Raw genomic sequence first — 17,938 nt, 5'->3', positions numbered from 1 at the left:
GAGAGTCATGTTCCTTTAACTATATACACACATCCATGATGCAGTAGAAGCCATAGACTTGTCACATCTGGCATTCACTTCAGTTATACATTGTGTGAATCATTCAGTGCTTAATGAAAATTGAGAAAATGGAGCCTATTTACTGAGTGGTTGAAAACAGCATTTAGGCATGTTGGATGACAGTTTGATACAAAAAAATGAAGCAAGAACTATAAATATTTTATTGGCAATTCATACCTGTAACAAAATGGGCACATGAACAGTAGGCATTACAAGACTGACCATTTTTGAAATGTTAATAGAAAAACATTGAAATAGGTGGGTCCTTGGGACCTACTCATACCTGAAAACATCCCATTAATATTGAAAAGCTTCTCAGGTACAGTACTACATAGGCTAAAGCTTATGGCTTCTCTTTGCTAAGGTTTGTATCCTATACCTTGAAACCCGAACACAACTCAAATTTCCACAGAAATGTCCCATTGACATCGAGGCATGATTTAATGCGGCAATCAGCAGTTGAAACAATGCATTTTCCCACCCCGGCTTCGGTAAAGAAACACATGGGGCTGGGGAAATGTAACCACTCAAATTAATAGACAAAGCTATGGATGCAAAGACTGACCACCAATGATGTCAGTCATAATTAACCATGTTTTAGGCTATATAGTGTTTGTTTTCAAATATTGGAGTAAAACCAGGTTATATTTTGGGTTCTAGTGGGGTACGACAGTTGAACTAAGCTCATGAAGCACTTATAAGTTATGTACCCATTGATTCTTGAGGAATATCATTAATTCAGTCCAAAAATGAATGTAGCAACTGCAGATTGCCCCTAAAAGCAGAATTCTGCGTTATTAAGCGCGTGAGTTTCAAGTTAGGATTCAGCCCAAACTAGCTACAGTTGCTGAAATGTCTTGATTACACTGGCATGCTATCAGACACAAAATAATGGGTTTTGTCCTGAGTAGAAAGAGAAGGAAGATACTGCTATTGCACAATTAAGAAATGGTCTCTTTTCCAAAGTGGCAGTCTGTTATTTGGTAACAGATTGCCGATCAGATCTGCAGTGTTTTCACCAGCGTTTTATGAAGGTGCCACTTCCGTCCAGCGAGGCGACCAACGGGTCCTTAAGTCAGGTCTCTTCAAGTAGCTTACGGAGATTTCTCTGAATCTGGTTTGGTAGGATTGACGACAGGTTAAAACATGCACTGAATTAATAAAAACACACCGCAAAACAATAGCATGCATGAGAGGCTGATGAGCAGAGAACACTCCCACATTGGCCTATTCACAATCCCCAACAAGCTCACATTATGTAACCAAGTGGGGAATGGTTCATACAAAATATGTTATTGGGAAAGCAGAGCTATTGTCCCACTTAATGAGTAGTTGTTAGCTCAGTGACAGAGCTGACTGCATGGCATGTTTGAGCTGTTCCATGGAGAGTGGCGAGGTGACAATGAAAGAGTATCACACACACACACACACGGACAAGCTAGACTAGTAACTATAAGCTACTCCCAAAAAGTGAACTTTAATGAAGCGGATTAAACAAGTGGGAGTAGCAAACAGTGAGCAGGTTGTTGACACTGTCTTCGCTGGCAAGGCGACAAACCTTTTCTAGCTTGAACAGGTTTGTAGACAGCTCCCCATAGATTTCGGCATTGAAGTCGACCTGCGATCTGTGATGCACAACGTTTCTGAAACAAAATATGCTCTGAATTAGCCGTTGTAAGAATTCAGGTATATTCAGTTTCAGCTCATTCCTATAGCAAGACGCAAATGAAAGACCACAAAAAGCAAAAGGTCCATTTTACTGTATCCCATCGTTAGAATACATGTACGTATTGTAAAATAGCCTTTGAATTGAACACCTAAAGAAATTAACATTTAAATTGTATGGATTTTAACAAGTGGGTTTACAATTTTCTATGGAAATGTCAGGAAATGTTGAAAAATTACATCAAAATGATATTACACATCTTTAGAACATGATAAAGAATTACAGTTTCTTGACTGACCCAGTCATTCTTCGGGTTTTCCAACAGTTTGTAATGTCAAATTTCAGGTTTATCATTCATTATAACACTATCTACTGTATACCACAGATACTAGGACTGGATTCTCATTGCATTGCAATTGTTAATCTGTTAACTAATTCCCATTGATGCGGTTATCTCAGACAAAGTTGTTGTGAGTGTTCAGTGGCAGCTCTTACTCGTTGTGTGCATACTCCCCCACAGAACTCAACGAGTTCAGCCGCTTCTCAAGAGCCACAATCTTGAAGGCCATGTAACACGAAGACAAGACAAGGACACTAACTCTGCAAAGACAACACAAACACGTCACGCACCCCGATGAGGGCTGGAATCTACAGGAACCCATTGGCTTTTAATAAGAAACAAGTATTTCCGATTCAACTCCCATTGTTGAATCATCTCCTACATGACACAAACAGTCACAATTCCACAACCAAGTTAACACCCAAGGCAGGACAAAACACCCAGTTCACTTTACTTGTTTTGACATGCCTGGCGACAAGTGAAATTATTAGATTAGCTACAAAACTTGTTAGATGGCCTCGACACCCCCTTATGACTCATAATGAGAGGATACTCACAGGAACAAATAGACGAGTAGAAGGGTGTTCAACGACACTGGCTGTAGCGATTTCACTTTGTGTACAACACCCTGGGCAGGCTTGGTCGGCCCTACAGATAAGACAGGATTAGTGCACAGGTCAGCAACACAGAGGGCCGGACTTAAATCCAAAAAGACGAAGCTAAACAAATATTAATTAACACTTGCAGAACTACATCTTTAAGATCTTATCCTTCTCTTAATGTTTATATTACAATCTGTTCTACTTTTCAGATTCCATTCCCTCTGGAAAATGATAGAAGCCAACCCTTAGGATACCAGGGAGAGAGAATGCAGAAGTATTTAAGAGTCTTGCTGTTTCCATTGCACCACGCTCATGCATAAGGAGGCCTCACCGTTCTGGTGAGCGGCTCCGTGTTTTTGGTTGGGGGTCTGGAGGTGGATGTCTGCGTGCACCGCCACCTCTACATTCTTCACCGCGCTCAGGAACGTGTCTGGGATGCTGGGGAACTCTGCAGAAACAAAACACAGATTGCTCTCTGAACACCACTGGTCGTTAAATATTTGAACTAATTTCCTTTCAATTCAACATGCCTAACTACCAACATTATCAGATGTGGTCTTGTTAATTGGTATCAAGGCCGGGTCGCCTGTGCGCAAACTAAACCATGTTAGCCCACTGAGCTAAAGCCAAGGCATTCGCTCGGGGAGCTAAGATGAGTCTTCAGGTCTCAGGCAAGATTACTCTTCATGTGCGCGTGGTTCACCGAACCATCTGTGTTATACTCAGCCTTCCAATAAGCATATGCAGTCAACAGGTGAAAGGATATACAGCTCTCTCATTGATGTATGTACTAAGACCGATTTGTCTACAGCCAATTAATCCCAATTACTTAAAAAAAAAGATTTTCTTAAACAAACCATAAAATCATGACTGTATCAACATGTAAAAAGTAAACCATGTCTGTTCAAATACAACTGAACTCAAGCCTACGGACTACAATAAAAAGTGAGCCTGTACAGTACAAGTTTGGCGACTGCCGTGTCTGGGCAGAGAAGCTGAACTAACTGAAAGCCTCTGATTGCACCTCCCAGTCCAACTCATGACTCAGTAATAACTAATCTATTAGGTTATTAGAAGCTGTGAGAGTACTGCTCTTTTCTAAGCTGTATAGATAAGACTCCATACTCGGGGGCAATTCCTTTCTCTCCACTCATGGAAGGGTATAAAGCGTCTAATCACCATCTCTCAGGGTTTATTTCTGTCTCTATGATGTTGCATCTGTCTGTCTATTGTGTATGATGATTGTCTTGTTTTTCACAAGGGGGGGGTTGGACTCCCCTGCCATCATAAAGGGAGAACCCACCCGTCATTTTCTCATAGTCTGGGGTCTGGGAGCCTGAGCTGCTGGTCTCCAGCATGTCTTGCCTCCTCTGGCACACAACCCCATCCAGGTCTGAGAAGTCTCCAGAGAAATCCTACACACATAATATTTACGTTCATTTTGTCCATACAGATGATCCCATTGAAATAAAAACATTATTGAATATAAATGAAACTTTGTCCAGACACAGAGGGTACAGTAGAACCATTACATTACACACACACCCTTCACTGTATGGTCATATAAGAAGAAGAGTTGGGAAAAAGGCAACTGTCTTAGTACTGACCAGAGGAAGTGAGGAGGGACAATCGGCTATGAAGCTATTCTCAGCAGAGGAAGTAATGAGGCTGCTCCCTGTATTGTCCCCCTACAATGGTGTTCAATGAGTTAAGACTTGAAAAGTAAGGCCGGGACGATACCAGTATCGCAATACACAGTAGTACCGTGGCAAGGAAACAAAAAGCGTATTCAATTTCTTTAGGAAAACAGCCCTCATGTTGTAAACAAACATCATCCAGTCACATGTATTTATTTCCCAAGCTATAGCACACACTATTTTACATAGAGGAAGTTTTTAAAGGACCAAAGAGTTTGGTCTGCTTCGTGTTTATTTTTTTTCCGTGGCAAAAAATAAACTTTGATACTGGTATCGTCACAGCCCTATGGAAAAGTCCCTGTTGCAGTATAACACAGTATTATGACAACAGAAAGAACATGTTTAACCTCAGTGCTAATGTTATCTGTAATACAACACAAAATAAGACTATGTCAAATGTCACAACAGTGCGTTAAAGAAAAGAGGACAAGGAGGAAGAACTTACATCCAGATGAACGCAGACGGATTTCAGAAGTTTATAGGTTGTATCTCGGGATAGGAATGATGCAAATACGTGCTGGAAAACAGATTTTAAATAATGAATTATAAATGACAATAATAAAAAAAAAAGTGTTTTTAATTAAGACCAAACTTGACAATTGAATATCGACAAATAAAACTGGTCATACCCGCTTGTTTGTGGATGTGATAACGAGTGCATTTGGAACCAAAATGGCAGTTTTTGTCTTCTTGATAAGAGTCACAGAGAGTACAGGAATAGCAATCTGGGAAAGGGAAAGCAAACATTATTTCACTTCAACTATATTTCAGTGATTGTCTTTTTTGAACCTCTTTTCCTAGAGAGACCAGGCAAAGTACTACCAAGGAGAAAAAGTCAATAAAAAGTATTATTAAAAACATTTATAGCAAATCTGTTGACATTAAGTCAGTGAAACAACTCCTGGTCTACAACCTTTCAGTTCATTAGTAGGAAAGTCAACTCCTGATAAATGTAACAACTCAGAATTGTAATGATAGTGTGTGTGTACTAAACTGGTGCTTGCAGTTATCAGGAACAACAATGTAATTAAATCTAGACTGGAGGAGTAATGACTATAGTATTCCATTGTTATACTGTACCTTAGTATCTCTGCCGAAGACTTTGGAGTGGAAACATATCCAGTTATCAGACACAAACATTTTGCCCTGATACAGCATGTCTTTCTGCAGTGCACAGGTGTAACCTGAGAAGAGACATAGCAGAGGATGACAGGCAAAATCTATTCTGCACAAATGACAAGACTCTGTGGCTTATTTTCAAGTGAAAGAATAATGCAAATCTTGTGTATTTTTATAAACAAGAGGAAAATGGAGAAAGTCACCCTTTTAAACTTTCATTTAAATTGAAGACCAAGCCACTTACTTTGTTTCAGTAACTCATCCTTGCTGATTTCTTTGAATATTTTATGGTACTGGGCATTTGTCTTGGATATCTGCAAGAGAAGACAATACATCCAAATGTTGATAAATGTGACCTTTTGAAATGTATTACTTTCTTTACCTCCCTTTCCAAATGACCAAACGTATTGATATTGAGGTGCATGTGCAACTAGGTAATGTCAAATACAAGCATCCATTTAAAGATCATTAGGGTTGTGTAGACTTAAAGCTACAATGTAACTTTTTGGGCAACTCGACCAAATTCACATAGAAATTTAAGTTAGAGATCTGTCATTCTTATTGAAAGCAAGGCTGTGTGCACTATTTCTATGCTCCCCATTTTTTAAGTTTAGTTTTTTGGATCTTTTACTTTTGGTTATGTAAAATATATTTCACAGCGGTTTAGATCGTACAATGATTCTCTACAGTGTACTGCTTGTTTTGTCACAAACTGAAATTTGGCGCACTATTAGAATGTTTTCAACCAGGAAATGGCAGAGTGAGTTCTGCATATTGCACCTTTAACTTTGTCAAGATACTTTACTCACAAAACTCTAGTTTTGCAAGTCAGCTGCTCAGCCATTATGCTAATTCCAAACAAACATACACACATTGTGGAGACCAATGGAAAATGTGATTGTGTGGGTGGCCTGATATACAGTATAAACACACCTGACTGGACTGGGATTTCTTTCTTCCTTCAAACTTAGTTTCACCGTCACTTGGAGTTTGCATCGGGGAAGGCAGCTCCACAGCCTTAAATCTGAAAAAGGGGACAAGATTAACACACAAGCACAGTAGCAACCAATATTGCAAGTGATTGGTACAAAAACAATAATGTAGACAGACAACTTCAATAGAATAGTCCAAAACAAGTTGACTTGGCTAAGTTCTTACTGTCAATGACACATCCACTTTGACTCCTATTGAAATTAAATATTGTTTTCCCTAGATCTACAGCAGTCAAAAAGACGAGCAACTCCCATGAGGACAGCCAGCCACATCCCTTGCAGCATGGTTATGTAAAGTGTGTTGTTTATACAGCAACATCAAGGTTCGTCAACACAATACTCAGCCAAGCTTTGTAGGTCACAAAATAGGCCAAAATGTTTTCAAATGAAAAACAAATGGGCTTTTCTTATTAGTCAAGCAAAAGAAGAACCTCCTGTTTCAAAACAGTTTCTCCTGATTTGCGCCTAATGAACTCGACCCAGGTGTGGATCACATAACAGCCCCAGACAGTGCAGTCTGATGTATTAATCAATAACATAAAACTGTGTCCTAGCGCCATCGAATGTGGTCAAGCATTAGAGAGTTGGTAATCTACACTACCTTTCAAAAGTATGGGGTCACTTAGAAATGTCCCTTGTTTTTGAAAGAAAAGCACATTTTTCAATTAAAATAACATCAAATTGATCAGAAATACAGCATAGACATTGTTAATGTTGTAAATTACTATTGTAGCTGGAAACGGCTGATATTTAATGGAATATCTACATAGGCGTACAGACGCCCATTGTCTAATGATCAATTAGCCTTTTAAAATTATAAACTTGGATTAGCTAACACAACGTGCCATTGGAACACAGGAGTGATGGTTGCTGATAATGGGCCTCTGTACGCCTACGTAGATTTCCCATTTAAATGTCTACATTTCTGATCAATTTGATGTTATTTTAAAAGAAATAGCTTTTCTTTCAAAAACAAGGAAATTTCTTAAGTCACCCCAAACTTTTAAACAGAAGTAGATATATCCATGTTCCAAAACCTCACATGTATGGTATCACAACAAATTGGTATGACAACAATGGCTAAAGCATGGTTTCTCCATCCCTAGGGGATCCACAGGTGGTGCACATTTTGTTCTAGACCAGCACAAACTCACTTGATCTACAGACACTAAACTAAGAAGGGGCTTGGAGATTAGTTTAATCAAATATGTCAGTGCTGGGCTAAAACAAAACATGTGCACCCTGTGTGCTAGAGCAGACAGTTGACCATTTTACCACATATTCACATAATACATGATTTATGGTATCTGTAAGTCTCACTTCATGAGGGGTGGTTTCTTCCTGCTCTCTGAGAGGTCTGACTCAGTGTCCATTGACACCTGAGTGTCCCCAGCAGACCTCCCACTGGCACTCCTCCTGGGCTTGTCCTCTCCTCCATTCGCTGCCTCCGACCTGGACACAGTAGTGTGACAGTCAAACATGATATGTTGTAGCTAGCTAAACTCGTGTTGTTTCTCCATTCAGACCTGTAGAGATATATTATTAAAACGTTTAGCCTCAAATGATGGGGTTGAAAACAGCAGGGCAGAAGTAATACAAAGATCCGGCACCTTTTGATGTGGGACAACAGTCAGTACAAGAGGTTTTCCTTCTTTATGAACATGGACATTGATTCAACTAGCTACCTATCATTGGGAAATCATTTAACAAAATCCCCATTCAAACTCTTTCAAAAAGAAGATCAAATCTGGCTGAGCATTGATATTGCACATTTACCAATGTAGCCTGTAGTTTTTGGAAATCGCAGTCAACTTTAGTTACTAAAGTCATACAATCTTTATTAACCTTTGAAAACCATACATTAAAATGCAATCAACCATTATCACTGCGGTCAACCTTAGCTAGCAAGCTACACTGAACAAAAACATAAAGTGCAACATGCATCAATTACAAAGACTGTACTGATGTACAGTTCATAGAGTTGATCCGGCTGTTGATTGTGGACTGTAGCCCCACTCCTCTTCAATGGCTGTGCGAAGTTGCTGGATATTGGCGGGAACTGGAACACGCTGTCATATACGACGATCCAGAGCATCCCAAACATGCTCAATTGGTGACATGTCTGGGGAATATGCAGGCCATTGAAGAACTGGGACATTTTCAGCTTCCAGGAATTGTGTACAGATCCTTGCGACATAAGGCTGTGCATTATGTTGCTGGAACATGAGGTGATGGCAGCGGATTAATGGCGTGACAATGGGCCTCAGGATCTCTTCACGGTATCTGTGCATTCAAATTGCCATCGATAAAATGCAATTGTTTGTGTTGTCAGTAGCTTACGCCTGCCCATACCATAACCACACCACCACGGGGCACTCTGTTCACAACGTTGACATCAGCAACCCGCTCACGTCTTGCAATGGAAACATTTACTGGTCAAGAATCAAATGGAAGCAAACAGATGTGTAATCATTATGTTGATTCGGTTGCAAATACGTTTTGCAACATAAAATCGTTTATTGCAAATGGAAAACACAAACAAGCGTTTCTGTTGGACAAATTCAGGTAGGTCCCTCCCCGTTTCGTTTGTGCTGTTCGCTTCGGTTTAGTTCTTAACCGTTATGAATACACCCCAGAGAAAACAGTACAAAACAGCGAGGGAACTACCTGAATTTCTTCAATAGAAATTCTCGTTATCATTGCAAAACTTTTTCTATTTGGAGTAAACTATTTTTGTTAAACGTTTTGCAACAGAATTGGCGCAATGAACTGATTGGACATACTTAACTGGCTGAGTGTTATACGTTTTTTAAGATCAAACAGTGCCACGCGTCAAATAACGTTATCCCATCAGAATGACGACAAATAAGTTTTGCAAATGCACAATCAAGGTTATCTAACTAGGTAGACAAACAATGAAGGAAAATCCATTGGGACGAGGTCAACTTTAATTCTCCAATTCCATGTCTTTAAAGTTGAAAACACTATTCGCTTGCTAACGTTAGCGTTATAGAAATAACTGCATAAAAAATACACAACATATCATAACTTCGTGTGAGGTTGCTTCCAAATTAAACGCAAACTTTATCGAGAGAGCTTGGGAAAGCAAGGACTTAACTAGCTAACGTTAGCTAGCTATGCATCAACAACAAAAGTGGTTACATAGCTAGCTAACTTGCAAGCTTACTAGGCCCCCGGCCCTGCGCTGTGCAGAACTGAAAACATACAAACTTACGTCGATTGGATCCCCCTCGGATCTTTTCTGACCGGTTTGACAGACTTTACAACTTGTTCTGGCGTAGATAACGGAGTTAGATCTCTGTCCGGTTGTTCGGTCATAAGTACCATCTCTTGAGGGACAGCCTGGATTCGCTTTCCTTAACAGTTCCCTTTCTCCGTAAAAAAAAAAAACTTCGGCAGTGACTCCGTCCTACGCCAAGGAGGGGTTAAATTTGGGAAGATCGTTCGATACTCGGGACACTATGTGGAGGTAGGGCATGGAAGAGGGGGTGGGTTGATCTGGTGGCAACCAAACATGGCACAGCGCTGACATTAATCACTTTATTTCAGGACAATATAAATATAGCCTTCACTTACACCCCCGCCTCGTTTAGTTTCTAATTTACTCCCCCCTTTCCTTCTTTTCCCTTCTTCTTTCCCCTAATTTCATAATGGGCACAGGGCAGTTGCTAAATGCCGCCATCGTGTGTCGAATAGGCAGACACAAACACATTTGAGCAAAGTAGAGATAGTTATTTTTTAAATATGAAATAATTTTACATGTTTTCTCAAAATGTAGATTGAAAAGCCGATTGATAACTACACAATAGCTACACAATTCCCTTCCAGTCATGGTTCCTTGTTTTACGTGCTACTTAGTGAAGACGAAAATGAGATTGGAATGGGGGAGCCAGAAGAGATTGAGAAGCCACCACGTGATGCTTGCTGCCTCAGCCAAGCTTTTTGACTGGAATGTAACGCAATGATGTTTATTATGTGTGGTTAGGCCTACGGTACCTTCAAAAAGTATTCATACCCCTAGACTTATTGCACATTTTGTTGTCCTACAGCGTGAATTCAAAAGGAATAAAACATTTTTTTTAAATCACCATCTACACAAAATACAGCACAATAACAAAGTGAAAGCATGTTTCTAGACATTTTTGCAAATTTATTGCAAATTAAAGAAATATCTAATTTACATAAGTATTCACACACCCATTTTACATTGACATTTTAGTCATTTAGCAGATGATCTTATCCAGAGCAATGCACAGTTAGTGCATTCATCTTAATTAAGATAGCTAGGTGGGACAACCACATATCACAGACATAGTAACTATGGCCCTGTCCGACGACGATATCCCCGGACAGGGCCAACTAGGCAGGATATAACCCCACTCACTTTCCCAAAGCAACGCTCCCACACCATCGAAAGGATATCAACTAACCTACTACCCCATGACAAGGTTGAGTATAGCCCAGGAAGATCTCCCCCACAGCAAGAGCCCAAGGGGGTGCAAAATCGGACAGGAGGATCATGTCAGTGACTAAACTCACTCAAATTGAGTAGCCAAAAAAGCCTGTCAGGAAGGGAAACACCGCTCCTAGGGAGGGCATGGGAGAGCCAGCCAGACTAGTAAGCCAGTGACACCCGTAATAGGGTCAGATGCAAAGAATCTCAGTGGAGAGAGGGGAACCAGCCAGACAGAGACATCAAGGGCGGGTTGATACTCCAGTGCCTTACCTTCACACCCCTGGGCCAGACTACACTCAAACATAGGACCTACTGAAGAGATGACTTCAGTAAAGACTTAAAGGTCGAGACCTAGTCTGTGTCTCTCACATGGATAGGCAGACCATTCCATAAAAATGTAGCTCTATAGGAGAAAGCCCTGCCTCCAGCTGTTTGCTTTGAAATTCTAGGAACAATAAGGAGGCTTGCGTCTTGCAACCATAGCGTACATGTAGGTATGTACGGCAGAATCAAATCGGAGAGATACAGTGCCTTGCAAAAGTATTCGGCCCCCTTGAACTTTGCCACATTTTGCCACATTTCAGGCTTCAAACATAAAGATATAAAACTGTATTTTTTTGTGAAGAATCAACAACAAGTGGGACACAATCATGAAGTGGAACGACATTTATTGGATATTTCAAACTTTTTTAACAAATCGAAAACTGAAAAAATTGGGCGTGCAAAATTATTCAGCCCCCTTAAGTTAATACTTTGTAGCGCCACCTTTTGCTGCGATTACAGCTGTAAGTCACTTGGGGTATGTCTCTATCAGTTTTGCACATCAAGAGACTGACATTTTTTCCCATTCCTCCTTGCAAAACAGCTCGAGCTCAGTGAGGTTGGATGGAGAGCATTTGTGAACAGCAGTTTTCAGTTCTTTCCACAGATTCTCGATTGGATTCAGGTCTGGACTTTGACTTGGCCATTCTAACACCTGGATATGTTTATTATTGAACCATTCCATTGTAGATTTTGCTTTATGTTTTGGATCATTGTCTTGTTGGAAGACAAATGTCCGTCCCAGTCTCAGGTCTTTTGCAGACTCGATCAGGTTTTCTTCCAGAATGGTCCTGTATTTGGCTCCATCCATCTTCCCATCAATTTTAACCATCTTCCCTGTCCCTGCTGAAGAAAAGCAGGCCCAAACCATGATGCTGCCACCACTATGTTTGACAGTGGGGATGGTGTGTTCAGCTGTGTTGCTTTTACGCCAAACATAACGTTTTGCATTGTTGCCAAAAAGTTCAATTTTGGTTTCATCTGACCAGAGCACCTTCTTCCACATGTTTGGTGTGTCTCCCAGGTGGCTTGTGGCAAACTTTAAACTACACTTTTTATGGATATCTTTAAGAAATGGCTTTCTTCTTGCCACTCTTCCATAAAGGCCAGATTTGTGCAATATACGACTGATTGTTGTCCTATGGACAGAGTCTCCCACCTCAGCTGTAGATCTCTGCAGTTCATCCAGAGTGATCATGGGCCTCTTGGCTGCATGTCTGATCAGTCTTCTCCTTGTATGACCTGAAAGTTTAGAGGGACGGCCAGGTCTTGGTAGATTTGCAGTGGTCTGATACTCCTTCCATTTCAATATTATCGCTTGCACAGTGCTCATTGGGATGTTTAAAGCTTGGGAAATCTTTTTGTATCCAAATCCGGCTTTAAACTTCTTCACAACAGTATCTCGGACCTGCCTGGTGTGTTCCTTGTTCTTCATGATGCTCCCTGCGCTTTTAACGGACCTCTGAGACTATCACAGTGCAGGTGCATTTATACGGAGACTTGATTACACACAGGTGGATTGTATTTATCATCATTAGTCATTTAGGTCAACATTGGATCATTCAGAGATCCTCACTGAACTTCTGGAGAGAGTTTGCTGCACTGAAAGTAAAGGGGCTGAATAATTTTGCACGCCCAATTTTTCAGTTTTTGATTTGTTAAAAAAGTTTGAAATATCCAATAAATGTCGTTCCACTTCACGATTGTGTCCCACTTGTTGTTGATTCTTCACAAAAAAATACAGTTTTATATCTTTATGTTTGAAGCCTGAAATGTGGCAAAAGGTCGCAAAGTTCAAGGGGGCCGAATACTTTCGCAAGGCACTGTAGGTAGGAGCAAGGCCATGTGATGCTTTTTAGGTTAGCAGTAAAATCTTCAAATCAGTCCTAGCCTTGACAGGAAACCATTGTAGAGAGGCAAGCACTGGAATATGAGTAATATGACCAAAAGTTTGGGTTCTAGTCAAGATTCTAGAAGCCGTATTTAGCATTAACTGAAATTTATTTAGTGCTTTATCCGGGTAGCCAAAGAGTAGAGCATTGCTGTACTCTAATCTAGAAGTGGCAAAAGCATGGATGAGCTTTTCTGCAGAATTTCTGGACAAAGACTTTGTGATTACGAAAATGGAAAATATTTTTTATGTGCTTGTAAAAAGAGAGATCAGGGTCCAGAGTAACACAGAGGTCCTTCACATTTTTTTTCAAGATTAATTGTCAGATCAAACAGCAGATCTTTCTTTCTTGGGACCTAGAGATAGCATTTATGTTTTGATAGAGTTTAAAATATCTAATTTCTTGTGACAGTTGTTTTTGTTATTAGAGGTGAGACTGCATCTAGGTTATTACACAAGGTTAAGTTTAGATCCTTGGTTAGGTGGTTAACTGATTTTTGGTCCGCTGAAAGGGTCCCCAGTCCGGGGTCGGCGGCGAGGGTCGCCGCTCCAAAGGCGCCACCGAAGTGGGCCAAGACTGAGGTGGAGCGGGGTCCACGTCCCGCACCCGAGCCGCCGCCGAAAGAAGGCTGCATCCAGTTTGTTGAGTAGAGTGTTGGAGGCTATTTTATAGATGACATCACCGAAGTCGAGGATCGGTAGAGTGGTCAGTTTTACGAGGGTATGTTTGGCAGCATGAGTGAAGGATGCTTTGTTGCGATATAGGAAGCCAATTCTAGATTTAATTTTGGATTGGAGATGCTTAATGTGAGTCTGGAAGGAGAGTTTACAGTCTAACCAGACACCCAGGTATTTGTAGTTGTCCACGTATTCTAAGTCAGAGCCGTCCAGAGTAGTGATGCTGGATGGGCGGGCAGGTGCGGGCAGTGATCGATTGAATAGAATGCATTTAGTTTTACTTGCGTTTAAGAGCAGTTGGAGGCCACGGAAGGAGAGTTGTATGGCATTGAAGCTCGTCTGGAGGTTAGTTAACACAGTGTCCAAGGAGAGGCCAGAAGTATACAGAATGGTGTCGTCTGCGTAGAGGTGGATCAGAGAATCACCAGCAGCAAGAGCAACATAATTGATGTATACAGAAAAGAGAGTCGGCCCGAGAATTGAACCCATAGAGACTGTCAGAGGTCCGGACAACAGGCCCTCCGATTTGACACACTGAATTCTATCAGAGAAGTAGTTGGTAAACCAGGCGAGGCAATCATTTGAGAAACCAAGGCTGTCGAGTCTGTCAATAAGAATGTTGTGATTGACAGAGTTGAAAGCCTTGGCCAGGTCGATGAATATGGCTGCACAGTAATGTCTCTTATCGATGGCGGTTATGATGTCGTTTAGAACCTTGAGCGTGGCTGAGGTGCACCCATGACCAGCTCTGAAAGCAGATTGCATAGTGGAGAAGGTATGGTGGGATTCGAAATCTGTTTGTTAACTTGGCTTTCGAAGACCTTAGAAAGACAGGGTAGGATAGATATAGGTCTGTAGCAGTTTGGGTCTAGAGTGTCACCCCCTTTGAAGAGGGGGATGACCACGACAGCTTTCCAATCTTTGGGAATCTCAGACGATACGAAAGAGAGGTTGAACAGGCTAGTAATAGGGGTTGCAACAATTTCAGCAGATAATTTTAGAAAGAGAGGGTCCAGATTGTCTAGCCCGGCTGATTTGTAGGGGTCCAGATTTTGCAGCTAACCATACTTAGGCAGTCTGTTTTCCCACTATGGGTTGTGGGTAGTTGTTTTCTGTTTTGTGTTTCTGTACCTGACAGGACTGTTTCGTTTTCGCTCATTCTCTTGTTGTTTTGTTTTGTGTTCAGTTTAAATAAAAATAACATGAACACTTACCATGCTGCGCTTTGGTCCACACCTTCTTCATACAACGACCGTTACACTGCCACTGGCATTAAACACAGCACGTGTGTCCATGTATGCTGATGATTCCACCATATACACGTGTGCATCAGCAACCACAGCTAATGAGGTCACTGTCTGTTTTGGAATGGGTGGCCAGTAATAAACTGGCCCTGAACATCTCTACAACATCTCTAAAACTAAGAGCATTGTATTTGGTACAAATGATTCCTTCAGTTCTAGACCTCAGCTGAATCTGGTAATGAATGGTGTGGCTGTACTTGGCGTTACCTTAGATTGTAAACTGTCATGGTCAAAACATATATAGTAGAGAGAATGATTTATTTCAGCTTTTATTTCTTTCACCACGTTCCCAGTGGGTCAGAAGTTTACATACAATCAATTAGTATTTGGTAGCATTGCCTTTAAATTGTTTAACTTGGGTCAAACGTTTCGGGTAGCCTTCCACAAGCTTCCCACAATACATTGGGTGAATTTTGGCCCATTCCTCCTGACAGAGCTAGTGTAACTGAGTCAGGTTTGTAGGCCTCCTTGCTCACAAGTGCTTTTTCAGTTCTGCCCACAAATTTTCTATAGGATTGAGGTCAGGGCTTTGTGATGGCCACACCAATACCTGGTCTTTGTTGTCTTTAAGCCATTTTGCCACAACTTTGGAAGTATACTTGGGGTCATTGTCCATTTGGAAGACCCATTTGCGACCAAGCTTTAACTTCCTGACTGATGTCTTAAGATGTTGCTTCAATATATCCACATAATTTTCCCGCCTCATGATGCCATCTATGTTGTGAAGTGCACCAGTCCCTCCTGCAGCAAAGCACCCCCACAACATGATGCTGCCACCCCTGTGCTTCACAGTTGGGATGGTGTTCTTCGGTTTGCAAGAGAACCCCCTTTTTCCTCCAAACATAACGATAGTCATTATGGCCAAACAGTTCTATTTTTGTTTCATCAGACTAGAGGACATTTCTCCAAAAAGTACGATCTTTGTCCCCATGTGCAGTTGCAAACCGTAGTCTGGCTTTTTTATGGCGGTTTTGGAGCAGTGGCTTCTTCCTTGCTGAGCGCCGTTCAGGTTATGTCGATATACGACTCATTTTACTGTGGATATAGATACTTTTGTACCTGTTTCCTCCAGCATCTTCACAAGGTCTTTTGCTGTTGTTCTGGGATTGATTTGCACTTTTCACAGCAAAGTACATTGATCTCTAGGAGACAGAACGCGTCTTCTTCCTGAGCAGAATTACGGCTGCGTGGTTCCATGGTGTTTAGACTTGCATACTATTGTTTGTACAGATGAACATGATACCTTCAGGCATTTGGAAATTGCTCCCAAGAAAGAACCAGACTTGTGGAGGTCTACAATTTTTTTTTCTGAGGTCTTGGCTGATTTCTTTTGATTATCCCATGATGTCAAGCAAAGAGGAACTGAGTTTGAAGGTAGGCCTTGAAATACATCCACAGGTACACCTCCAATTGACCCAAATTATGTCAACTAGCCTATCAGAAGCTTCTAAAGCCATGACAATTTTCTGGAATTTTCCAAGCTGTTTAATGGCACAATCAACTTGGTGTATTTAAACTTCTGACCCACTGGAATTGTAATACAGTGAATTATAAGTGAAATAATCTGTCTGTAAATAGTTGTTGGAAAAATGACTTGTATCATGCACAAAGTAGATGTCCTAACCAACTTGCCAAAACTATAGTTTGTTAAAAAGAAATGTGTGGAGTGGTTGAAAAATACGTTTTAATGACTCCAACCTAAGTGTATGTAACCTTCCGAATTCAACTGTAGATCTTAAACTGCAAATTATTCATTAAAGGCCCAATGCAACCATTTTTATATCAATATCAAATAATTTCTGGGTAACAATTAAGTACCCTCCTCTTCTCAAGGAAGAATTTTGCTCAGACTGTCTGGGAGTAGTCTGAGTGGGGAGGGGAAACTGAAAACTAGCTTTTACCACATAGTGATGTTACCATGGAAAGACAAAACTCCCACCCATGCAAACCTGCTGATTAGAAGGTCCTTTGTAGACTGTGTTTTGAATCAGCAACTATCAGCAAATTACCCTGATCAAACTTTTTCACACTTTCCTCAGCTGTTCTACAATATGATATACAGTGGTGGAAAATGTACCCAACTGTCATACTTGAGTAAAAGTAAAGATACCTTAATAGAAAATTACTTAAGTAAAAGTAAAAGTCACCCAGTAAAATTCTACTTGAGTAAAAGTCTAAAAGTATTTGGTTTAAAATATACTTAAGTATTAAAAGTAAAAGTATAAATAATTTCATATTCCTTATATTAAGCAAACCAGATGGCACCATTTTCTTGTTTTTTATTTATTTACGGAAAGCCGCGGGCACACTCCAACATTGAGACATAACTTACAAATGAAGAATGTGTGTTTAGTGAGTCCGCCAGATCAGAGGCAGTAGGCGTGAACAAGGATGTTTGGTTGATAAGTGCATGAATTTGACTATTTTCCTGTCCTGCTAAGTATTCAAACTGTAATTAGTTATTTTGGGTGTCAGGGAAAATGTATGGAGTAAAAAGTACAATATTTTCTTAAGGAATGTAGTGAAGTAAAAGTAAAAGTAGTAAAAAATATAAATAGTAAAGTACAGATACCCATAAAAACTACTTAAGTAGTTCTTAATTATTTTTTTTCACTTAAGTACTTTACACCACTGATGGTGTAATTTTGACTGCACTAGGCCTTTAACATCAACAGGAATTTGTTTAATCTGAACTACTTATTTTTTAAACTAATAACGTTAGCTTCCCCCAAAAAAACATACAGGTTATCTTTGGCATTAAGATCATGATTCGTCCATTTCCCAACCATGG

General features: G+C 40.5%; 1 protein-coding gene across 2 annotated transcripts; it reads right to left on the bottom strand.

Annotated features, from left to right (window-relative positions):
* Positions 1-207: 207 nt before the first annotated feature.
* Positions 208-10,174, bottom strand: gramd2b (GRAM domain containing 2B). 2 transcript variants are annotated; one of them, XM_021602181.3, is made up of 14 exons: positions 9,712-10,174; positions 7,797-7,928; positions 6,418-6,508; positions 5,729-5,798; positions 5,446-5,549; positions 4,995-5,090; positions 4,811-4,882; positions 4,276-4,356; positions 3,972-4,083; positions 3,000-3,116; positions 2,624-2,714; positions 2,222-2,326; positions 1,619-1,703; positions 208-1,174 (listed from the first exon to the last, which is right to left on the bottom strand). In XM_021602181.3, the coding sequence occupies exons 1-14, from the start codon at positions 9,822-9,824 to the stop codon at positions 1,136-1,138; spliced, it is 1,308 nt and encodes a 435-aa protein (XP_021457856.3). In that variant the 5' UTR covers positions 9,825-10,174; the 3' UTR covers positions 208-1,135. The 2 variants fall into 2 exon arrangements, with proteins under 2 accessions (XP_021457856.3, XP_021457857.3); XM_021602182.3 differs by lacking the exon at positions 2,222-2,326.
* Positions 10,175-17,938: the final 7,764 nt, after the last annotated feature.

The sequence above is a fragment of the Oncorhynchus mykiss genome, chromosome 5 (assembly GCF_057628025.1).
Source record: "Oncorhynchus mykiss isolate SJ-2025 chromosome 5, ASM5762802v1, whole genome shotgun sequence".
Classification (NCBI taxonomy): Eukaryota; Metazoa; Chordata; class Actinopteri; order Salmoniformes; family Salmonidae; genus Oncorhynchus; species Oncorhynchus mykiss.
Note: the sequence above shows the minus strand (reverse complement) of the source record. Positions and strands in the feature narration are given on the sequence as shown.